Here is an 11,125-nt window from a genome sequence, read left to right as displayed (position 1 = left end):
TGTCCCCATATAGGATAGTGAGCTTTGTTTTCATAATCATTGGTCTAGCAATCATTTGCAGACATTTAATCAATGAGTGTATGTACATGAGCAACAGGATGCTCAACAATGATTCCCATAGAGATACAATCATCAATGAAAGTCTGAGAAGTAAATTCACCAGCATTATCAAGTCTAATTTTCTTGATTGTATAATCGGAAAATTGATTCCTCAATTTTATTATTTGAGCAAGTAATCTTGCAAATGCAACATTTCGAGTTGACAATAAACATACATGTTACCATCTGCTGGATGCATCAATCAATACCATAAAGTATCTGAATGGTCCACATGGTGGATGGATTGGTCCACAAATATCACCTTGAATACGTTCAAGAAACATTGGTGATTCAGTTTGGATTTTGACTGGTGATGGTCTTATAATAAGTTTTCCAAGAGAACGTGCTTTACATTGAAACTTATTATTCTGAAAGATCTCTGGTCTTTAACGAATGACCATGTGTATTTTCTATAATCTTCGCATCATGTTGAACCAGGGATGTCCTAATCGATCATGTCAATTGGTTAATATTGAAGAATTATCAACTACAATGTTTGATTCAATGAGACTTATATGTGTATAATGCAATCCAGTAGGGAGCATTGATAGCTTTTCAATCACATATTTTCTTTCATCTGTATTAATGTGGTAAAACACATATATTTCTCATTCCCTTCATTCATTGTTTGAGTATCATACCCATGAGAGTATATAGCATTAAAACTCAACAAATTCTTTTCGATTGTGGTGAATACAAAACATCATTGATAAAAAATTTTGTACCATTTGGTAACAAAAATTATGCTTTACCGCATCCTTTAATCAAGTCTACAGGACTTGATATTGTATTCACATTTGTTTTTGTTGGTTTTAGTTCCAAGAAATATCTTTTATCTCGAAGAATAGTGTGCGTTGTACCACTATCAGGTATGCCAAACTTCCATGAGATTATTTCCTTGTTTAGCATTGTTCATGGTATTTCCATATTTGAACTTCAAAAATATGCAATGAAAAAAAATTACTGACAATACATATGTAAATATAGCACATATCATAATTATACAATAAAACATTATTATATAAATACATGAAAAATAAATTATTGTACATTATATTCTACCACTATATTGTCATTTTTAGATAAATCATTGAGAAAATCTGGAGCATCAATATTGTTCGTTTCTATCCCACCAACATATTGATCATTTCCAGAGAAATCATTCAGAAATCAGCAGCATCAAAATGAGTTGAATCACTCAAACGGTCACTGCGTTCAGTGAAGTTGGTCTCTTTTTCTTTCTTCTTTATCGATTCTTTATAGACCTTGCAAAGGTGCTCAGGGGCTCACAAATACGAGACCAATGTTCTGGAGTGCCGCATCTGGAACAAGAACTTTCAAATCTTTTCGAGTGATTTTCATTAACACTCATGTTCTCATGATGCCTTTTCTGTTGGTGGTTCGTGACGCCCTTTTAAGATGAGTTATAAAAAATACTATCTCTATTGTTTTCAAAACCACGGCCTCAACCACGACCACGACCAATTCCACGTCCACGTCCACGACCACGACCACGACCTCGACCTCGACCTCGACCAAAACCTTGTCTTTGAATTTGATTTTGGTTTCCAGGTTTAAATTCATTTTTACTTACAGCATTTACTTCTGGAAATGCTGATGATCCAGTGGGTCGGGACTGATGATTTCTCATTAGCAGCTCGTTGTTCTTTTCCGCCACAAGAAGACAGGAGATGAGTTCAGAATATCTCGCAAATTCACGCAATCTATATTGTTGTTGTAGAGTTATATTTGATGCGTGAAACGTGGAAAATGTTTTTTCAAGCATTTCTGATTCTGTACCTCATGTCCACAAAATTTTAGCTGCGAGATTATCGATACATCTCTGAAGTTATAATCACTGACTTTCTTAAATCTTGGAATCTTAACATATTCCATTCATGACGGGCGGTCGGAAGTATAACTTCTCTTATTTGTTCAAATCTTTCTTTTAATCCCTTCCACAAACGATATTTTTCAATTAGATATTCACATTTCAATCCCTCGTCGAGATGTCGAAGCAAAAATATCATGGCTTTTGCTTTTTCTTGTGATGAAGATATACCATTTTCTTTAATGGTCTCGCGTAGACCCAATGACTCAAGATACATTTCTACATCGAGAGTTCATGGCATATAATTTTTTCCGCGTAATATCAAAAGCGATGAATTCGAGCTTTACCAAGTTTGACATGGTGGTACTAAAAAATTACGATGCATTTTATTAGTTAATGAATATTGCAATACAAAATAATGGATAAACAACAAGTACAATCATTCGTAAAAATAAATAAAACACACGAAGATGATAATCTCCAATAAATACAAGACTCATGAGTATGATAACCAAAATAATTAAAAATAATCTTGAGAAAGCCATCTTTTTTTTTCGAAAAATTTGATGAAGAATAATTTTTAGAAAATAAGAGAAAATTGGAGTGATTGAATGTGTTTGTGAGATCATATTATAGGACAAAAACTAGCCGTTTATGACTGTTGTGTACAAAAAAATAAAGATATGTATTTGTATAATTTTATGGTAATAATATGGTGTATATAATATTAGTCATGTTTAAATAATTATGTATATCATATCACATTATTATAATGATGTGTCATAAACTATTTTGTTTAAAAACCTTATAGGCTTTTATACTTTTCGTATCTCTTACCGAGAGTGTGGGTTGTCGTCTAATATCCTCCCAGGATTTATAACAAGTTTTTGAAAAATTTATTTTTATTATATAATAAATTATATTATATATTAAATATATACACAATAAATAAACAGTAAAATAAATATTATTAATTTGTTATTTTTTTCTTTTGTTTTGGAGCTTGGAAAAATATGAAGGATTTTTAGAGCTTCGTGTTGATAACGTGTTGTGAAAAAGTAAAAATTTATGATAAAAGTAAAAATCTCAAACTCTCGAAATTTACCAAACTATACAATTTATAATATTTTCTTTATACTCAATTGTGAATTTCTTCACAAATGGTGAGACTATTTATAGAATTTTCTTTACAAATAATCCAAAAATAAATTCATCATTACCTACATCATCACAGACTATTTTCAATATTTATTAATTTTTATTTTCAACATTCAAATATTCAACACATATATTTTAAATATTATTTTTCAACAAATTTAAGTGTATATGATTTTAAAAGGCCTATTTACTTTAGAGTTTTGAACCACAGGTTAGATTTTCTACCACCCGAAAAGCCCTAAATCGGTGATCCCCTAGGCCGTCCATATCACACCGAATAATGAAGAGGGGTTTGCGTTGGAGTGATGGGGAAGCCGATGATACGGATTCTTCCGACGATAATAATTATGGGAGCTCGAAATCTAAACTTAGAGAGAAGAAGAATCAGTCGTCCAAGATGAAGGCTTCGAAAGGTATGTGTTGCAAGTATTCGTGGGTTTTCTTGGATTTTACCATTACCTTTTGAGTTCAGGTTGATTGCGTGGTTTCAGATTGAGCTGGAATGTTCATTGCTGGTTTTTAGGGTTCCCTGAGCATCGTATCTCATTCTAATTTCATGATGCATTGTAGTTAATGAAACTGTAATTCTGGAAATTTGATGAATCTTTGTTGTGACGATCACAATTTTGTTGACATTATGAACGTAATTTGGTTGAAAGTTACATTTTAAGAAAGATATTAATCTTTTTTGTTTGAGTGGCATTTTCCCAAATTGGGTCTTGCTCTATCAGAACCATGTATGTTGTAGAGCATTGCTTGCTAAACGGATGAATGAATAAGGTCAATTAGAAGAAAACGCGATCCTTATGCATGATTTAGAAGAAAAATTGGAAGTAAGGTACCGTTGATGGCTGACATTGGAACTTGTTTCCCAATTGCAGAGGATTCTGTTAAGAAAAAGAGCAAAGGAATAGATTTTGAAGCTTTGAGTCGACATGGATATAAAGGAGGATTATCTGTCTTGAAAGTGCCACCACCTAAGGAGCCTGAGCAGGAACAGGACTGGACTTGGTCCACAGGGAAAGAAACTCGAACTAAGGAGGAGGAAGAATCCTTGGAGGAACGACAGAAAACAAGGGCATCAATTGCCTATGGGGAGGGGCTTGTGGACGTGCAGACATGTAAAGATAAAAAGAATCTCTCTTTTCAGCAGAAAGAGAAGAGGAAGCGGGATCTTGGTCAAGCAAGCAGAGGGAAGAATTATGTTGAAGAAGAGAAGAGGATGTTGAGAGAACACGGCATCTACTCTGGTTTTGATTCTTGATTATACTTTGTACTTGTTAGTTTTCCAACTTGTTTTACTGTTAAACTTCTGTTTGGAGGTTTTGTGTTTAGCTCTTGGCAGTTTGATAATCTGGAATTCACATCTTATGGCTTTGTAAATGCAGCATCCTCTTACCTCTAATGTTATATATTTTGGGTGCGCCTATGCGTGGCCTTTTATATTATTATTTTTAATTTTTTTAACCATTTGGCTTGTCAGATTTAAATGATATTCGGGCGAAGATGGGACTGGAATTATCAATTCTTAATAAGTCATATAATTTTCTAAGACTTTAATCTGGACGATCTTCCCTCCTCACTTCCCAGCCGAATCTGTCTTTGATGATTCCTCTTGAACACAATAACAGGAATACTATGAGTCTATGATTGAAGACTCTGCAAGTAGCGTTCTATAAAGCAAAAACAGTTAAATTAAAGGGAAAGCATCATGAAACAATTTTTTTAACACGATTATCAGATTTAATTATTCCCCATTAAGAAAACAGCAGCACGAAACTCAAAAGAATCAGCTCGTTGCAACATCAGCAAAAGGCTGTGCTATACTTTGTTTTCTGCCTCCCAGATGCTTCACTAAGTTTTCTCTAATTGTTATTCCCGCCGGATTTACTTGCTTACAAATCTGTCCCATATAATCAGAGTCATGATAGCCAGACAAAGAAACATCTGAACTCAATCTGTCTCCACAATCAATTATGATATTATGAAGTAAAGAACAGACCAAGATAATACTAGGTAGTTTCCTCTTATCCGGTCTCCACATAACCTTGTTAAGGATTCGCCAACCACCCTTCAGCTGCGAAAATGCCTTGACAGCAGCAGATCTTGCAGTTTCAAGAGACGTGTGAGCTCAGATCCAGACCCCGAGTGTTCATCATCTTTATACGGCGTTACAAGCCAAGGAAGTAGAGGGTAACTCGCTCCACCAACTACATATTCTCTAATCTCCTCTCCATCAGATAATACTTTCACATTTCCGTTCAAACGTGCGCCACTTTCACAAAGTTTGTAAAATCCAGAACACTTCAACAATCTAGAAACTGGCATGCCCCCAGGCCACCCCGTTACAATGTCCAAAAACCGCATCTCAGAATCAACAACACCTTGCACAAACATACTGTAATTGTTCTCTTGATCGCACCAATCGTCTGAAGTTTGAACAGCTGGGAGAGTCATCACTATGTGAGTAGCATCTATCGCACCACAACAATTAGGCAACCCAGAAGATGATTCAAAACCGGATTTTATTCTCTCCATTTTACTCGTGTCAGGCCATCTGAGATGGTGGCGGGCACGATCTTCCATGGCCTCTATAAATCTCCACGTAACTTGAGAAACAGTTGACTGGCCAACTCCAAAAGAAGCTCCAACGGAGACTTGGGATTCACCAGAAGCCAATCTTCGCAATGCGATAGCAGCTTGCTTCTCGACACTTAGGAGTCTTCCCTCGATGTTGATGAGGCCAGAAGGAGGTCTGGAGATAAGATCTTCTCTAACCAATGTGCATATGTACTCGAAAGTTTTCTTGGATAACCGGAAGAAATGCTTGAAAAGTTCCTCCTCATCATGAGACACATTTGGACCTAAAGATAATTCTTATCCACATAAAATAAAAGATTATTTCATCTTAAAATCATATATACAAAATTACACGATAGAAAATGCATTGAATACAATAAAGGCAAATACAACTGACAATAAGTTCTAAATTAGGCGATTAAGCTATATTGAGGGCTTAAAAGTCTTCTTTTTTGCAAAAAAAAAAAAAACTGAGTTAATTTTCTTTTTCGGCAATCAGATAGCATCTAATTTGAAGGGACATACAGGAACAGAGAATACGAATGTACAATGAGTAAAAGAACCATTGACCGATTAAAGTTCGAATAAAGCTCAAATTATTCCTGAGTTTAAAGATAAATTCTGAAACACACAATGCATCCCAAAAAATTCGAAATGAAAGCTCAACTCGAAAGGAAAAGTAGGATGTTTGCTTCAGATTCTTTATCAATAACTCCCCGCAGTAACAAATTAACAAAAATGTGCATAGATTACTATTCAGCATATGTAATTACTGAATCAAGGCAGAGAAAATCAAGAACCTACCCACATCAAAATTGGAATTACAGAGCTTGCTAAACGAGGTTCCCAAAAATGTAATCTTTCAGATCCAAGAAGGATTACTACAGATTATAAGAAACGGTGTCCACGAGACTGACTTGAAATTTGCAGCTGTATTTCTATCAAACAAAACCTGAAGGATAGGACGAAAATGAAGAAGAAACAGAAAGGTACCTTGGGAGGAAGAGTTCTTCTTCAAGAAAACATCCCACCATTCAGAATCAATGGCTTTATTGTCGACTGGAACTGAGCTCACGATCTTGCTCTTGTTCTTGTTTTTCTTTTTCTTCTTCTTGCTTTTGGGAAATTTGTTAGAATTCATGTTTTGCTTGGGAGGAGACATAGCTCTTGGAATCGAAATCGAACACTGGCTGTTATTATTATTTGGTATAAACTTTGATTCTGGGCACGAATTGGTATTTTAATGGCCCACGGACCGCTTACATTGTACAATGCCCAGCCCATTTTGGTATTTATATTTATTAGATATTTGCCAAACATGGCTTTTTATTTATTTTTATTTTCCAAAAAATTTCCATCTTTTAAATCCCAAAACAACAATATTACCTAATTTTCATTTTAATTGACTGTTTTCTGAGCATTGAATATAAATATATTTAAATTCAATTTTAAATTAATATGATGTCTTATTGTTTTACGTAGTACCATTTGTTTTCTGTAAATAGAAGGTGATCACATATGCAAAAATAAACACAGAAATTTGAAGACAAGTGATACACCGAGATGTTTCGGGTCATGGATAATGCTCGGGATGTCCCGGGCCATGGAGCTGGACCATGGATAACTCTCAATTTCACGGGCAGCTTGGGATGTCCCGGGCCATGGAGCTGGACCATGGATAATGCCCGAGGTCAGAAGGATAGACTATTCCTGGGTCAAGCTGCCCGTGAAATTGAGAGTATGACTTGACAGGGAGAATATATGAAGAGGCCAGTCAAAAGTTCGGGCCATTGAAATACCCGGGACGTAACCTCCCCGGGTTATTGGGTGCCCGGGCTCTCTTGTAAATTCCCGAGTTACATTCTATCTGAATCACTTCTATATGAGTGCTGGATTTAATGGCGCCGACAAAGTAAGGTGTATGTGGTTGACCTATCTCTGACACTAATACAAGTGGTTGACAAAATCAGGTGGTTGGATGTGACTAGTATAAGATTTGACATGTCAGAACAATAGGGTATAATCAGCCGCCCTACTATACTTAATGATCAGCACCAAGAACGATGTCATCATTACAACCTTTACTATAAATATCATATTCTCTCCTTGCATTTACTCTTTATTCAGATATTGAATGCACTCATTTATTTTGCATTTACTACTCATCTTCCACACCAATCTCACAGCCATCACTTGATTACATTGGTTTTTTGTTCAAGTCCTTCACTGACTTAACCATCGGAGTGGTCACACCGGATACCCTTTCGACGCCCATTCACGTAGTTACTCTCTTGATTGCAGATCTTCACATATATTCCGGGAAGCAAGCTTTTGATCCAGACGCCTCGCTCTTATTTTTTCCAACATCTTAATAGTAGATTCGGTGGAGCATCCGACCCGATTCATCCACTATACCCGGGTCACATCAACAAGTAATCAATTGGATCAAAATACCATGTGCCTGCTAAACAACGAGCCCAAAAAATTAATTATTGCTAAGCAACCGGTTATTTCTCAAGCATAGCTGATCAAAAATCCGCAATATAACTACATCAGCAATTAGACGAAAATATTTTCTCAAATTTTAGGTCGAAAATTTTTGCAAAAAGTTTAAAAAATTTTAAGGGCAAACAAAAATTTGATTACTGGAGCAAGGATGTATAATAAACAGAGAAAATCAAGAAACAACATCAAAATTGAAATTAACGTGCCTGCTAAACAACAACCAAAAAAATTGATCATCTTTCAGATCCGGGATAAGGTTTCTTTCTACGAATTATATTAATATAGTGCATCTTAAAACTATATTTTTAAATTTTGCTAAACGCTTACAATAAAATCTTGCATAGTTTAAAAATCCTGAAATACCCCATTTTATTTACACTTTCCTCCATCTCAATTTAAAATTAAATGAAATAAATTCATTCCATTATGCATTTTTCAGTGAGAAGGGAAATCAAATCCTGACCAACTGACATACTACTATTCTTCCACAAGAGTCAAGTCTCATCTTTGACTTCTTCATTGATATTTTGTAGGTCTGCAGCTGGCTACAGGAGGAGTCAAAATAGTTTTGTATCCTCTATAATACTTTAGTGCTGCAGAGACCAAAAAATCAACGGTCTTATTGTTGGGACATCGTACTCTCGCACCCAAAACACATCGGAAGTTTAAATTTTTTTAATTGGATTTCATGTGTTTAAAACTTCATTCATAGGGCGTTTAGAATTATACATCGCGTTCTCAACGCTAGACTCTAAACTATTCCGGTGTTTAGGCAGATATAGCCCTTCTTGTAAATCCATACGAATAGATCTTCTCTTTTATAATCTAATTAAGTCCACCATCACAGACTATTTTTCTCGTTTGGTTTGCACTAGAAAATCCAAACGACTTGTGTGTTGAAACTATAGTCTCCGAATTTTCAAAATCCGGTGACGATGTAGCGTCGGCGCCACGGTGGTGGAAGGAAATCACTTGGCCGGAATTTTCCCAAATATTTTGAAATTGGTCGAGAACTTTTCATCATTTCTGGGTAAACCTTTTCGCCAGCTTTCATGGCTTTCCAAGTTTGAGAAGCAGAAAGAAGAGACTTTCGTTCCTTGGTCTTACCATGGTATACTATCTCCTCTTGGTTTGGAGTTCGAATTTTGACAATCTTTGATCGATGATCTACTAAAGGATGGTTCTTTAATAACCACTACATCCCTAGAATGACATCTAAATCCACCAGAAAAATGTGTGTATTGTTAATAATCTTGCAGTTTTGATGTATCCCGTAGGTTTGAAAATAATTGCTAGTAGGAGTTGCTATTCTAAAAGATTCAACAAGAACTAAAGTTGTAACCCCCTAATTTCTTGGTAAACCTTTTAGAAATAAATGAATATGTGGCACCACAATCAAAAAACGTATAAGTAGGCAAATCGTTGACCAGAATTTTTCCTGCCACCATATCATTTGCGTCATGCATTAGACTTTCTCTCATTTGGCTTGTTAGGCAAGGCATCATTGCTTGTTCCAAAATTCTTCTTTGGTTCAGTGAAATCCGGAATTCTGTGTCTCAGCTTCCAATGTTGAACCATGTTTTGGTCTTTCTATAGCATTCCCCGACAAGTTGTATATTACAAGTAAGGCATGGCCTCATGCTTGAAGAGATCAGATTTGATGGGGAAAAGGTTCTCTTGAATGTTCCACTTGATTGGTTGGGCTTCTTTAATGGCTGCTTGCCTTGCAAAGAATGTCTAGAGAAAGGACTTCTCTGCATTAATGGCCTCTCCCATTAGATCTTTGAAACTTGTGGGTTTGTAAACTGCTAGAGCAGACTAAATCCGGCTGTTCAAACCCTTCTTGAAATTATGCATCTTCATAGGTTCACCCAACATGATGATTGGGGCATAAGTTCCAAGAGATTTGAACTTTACGTTATATTTTACTTCAGTCATATCTGAAGCTTGAGTGAAATTTCAAAACTCTCTTAACTTCTTTAATCTAATCTCAGCTGGATAAGACTGCCTAAAGAAAGCTTCTCAAAACTGGGCCCAAGTGACACATAGCTTGTGATGTTTCCTTCATTTACTGGATTTCTTTTCCAGAATGGAGTGACAACGTATACTTTAAGTTCTTCCGCAACTTCAAGTAGTCGCAACTGGGTCTCAACAATCATGAGCCAATTCTGACCCGCATCTGGATCAGAGTTTCCATCGAAGGTTGGCAGTCGGTTTCTCAAATTTCTTGCGCCTCCTAATGCCGCTGAGGCGCCAGATTTTCGTATTTTGCCTAAATTTTAACAAATCTTAGCACTTTCTTTGCAAACTTAAATCCCATCTAGATTATGAATCTGGTGGACTATGATACCACTAAAATGTCACGTCCTAAGACTGAGATGTGAAAAATTTGGCGTTTTCAAAAATCACATGACTATTAAAAACAAGCATCGTAGTAATCAAATATCTAAAACCAGTCTATTTCATAAATCATATCAATGTCTTTACAAAACTTGAAGAAATACGGAAGTGTAAAAAAAGCGAAATAACATGACTTGTCTCGTTACGAATTGACATCTTCACCATCCCCGGAAATATTCTTGTTCTTCTTCCTCAATTTGTTCCTTATTCTTATTTGAGGGGAGGAAGTAAGTGGTGAGTGTTTGGGTAAATATTTAGAAAGTAGGGGCTGATCGATCATAGTTGATAACAAATGCATATATATGTATCGTATCCTAACCATTTCAAATGAGAATCATAACAGTGCCTTATGTTTCTCAAACATGCTTTCAAATATCATTTAGCAAATCAAAGAAATAACATATGTCGATCGAACTTTCGGTATTCTTTTGGTGTGATTTCACTCATCCCTTTGTCACTATTTATAGGCACCAATGTGAATTTAGGTCTTCCTCCTCCATGCCAGAGGTTGCATGGTTTACTGCATGTAATTTATTTTCTCCATGCCAAAGG

General features: G+C 35.7%; 2 protein-coding genes across 2 annotated transcripts; one reads left to right on the top strand and one right to left on the bottom strand.

Moving 5' to 3' along the window:
• Positions 1–3,266: 3,266 nt before the first annotated feature.
• LOC140833290 (uncharacterized) lies at positions 3,267–4,508 on the top strand. The gene is made up of 2 exons (XM_073197666.1): positions 3,267–3,501; positions 3,970–4,508. The coding sequence occupies exons 1-2, from the start codon at positions 3,369–3,371 to the stop codon at positions 4,350–4,352; spliced, it is 516 nt and encodes a 171-aa protein (XP_073053767.1). The 5' UTR covers positions 3,267–3,368; the 3' UTR covers positions 4,353–4,508.
• A 273-nt stretch (positions 4,509–4,781) lies between these two features.
• LOC140833724 (protein ANTAGONIST OF LIKE HETEROCHROMATIN PROTEIN 1-like) lies at positions 4,782–6,880 on the bottom strand. Its single transcript, XM_073198071.1, is given in 3 exon segments — positions 4,782–5,227; positions 5,230–5,952; positions 6,662–6,880. Coding segments are annotated over 3 exon segments (1,242 nt in total). The 5' UTR covers positions 6,831–6,880; the 3' UTR covers positions 4,782–4,877.
• Positions 6,881–11,125: the final 4,245 nt, after the last annotated feature.

The sequence above is a fragment of the Primulina eburnea genome, chromosome 6 (assembly GCF_022965805.1).
Source record: "Primulina eburnea isolate SZY01 chromosome 6, ASM2296580v1, whole genome shotgun sequence".
In the NCBI taxonomy this organism is placed as follows: domain Eukaryota; kingdom Viridiplantae; phylum Streptophyta; class Magnoliopsida; order Lamiales; family Gesneriaceae; genus Primulina; species Primulina eburnea.
The sequence above is the reverse complement of the archived record's forward strand: the minus strand, read 5'-3'. Positions and strand labels throughout refer to the sequence as shown.

What these genes read in the sequence shown, in the direction of transcription:
- LOC140833290 (XM_073197666.1), top strand. Translation starts at nt 3,369, where the DNA reads ATGAAGAGGGGTTTGCGTTGGAGTGATGGGGAAGCCGATGATACGGAT. An exon ending in CAAGATGAAGGCTTCGAAAG is followed by an intron (nt 3,502 to 3,969) that starts GTATGTGTTGCA and finishes TCCCAATTGCAG; the next exon opens with AGGATTCTGTTAAGAAAAAG.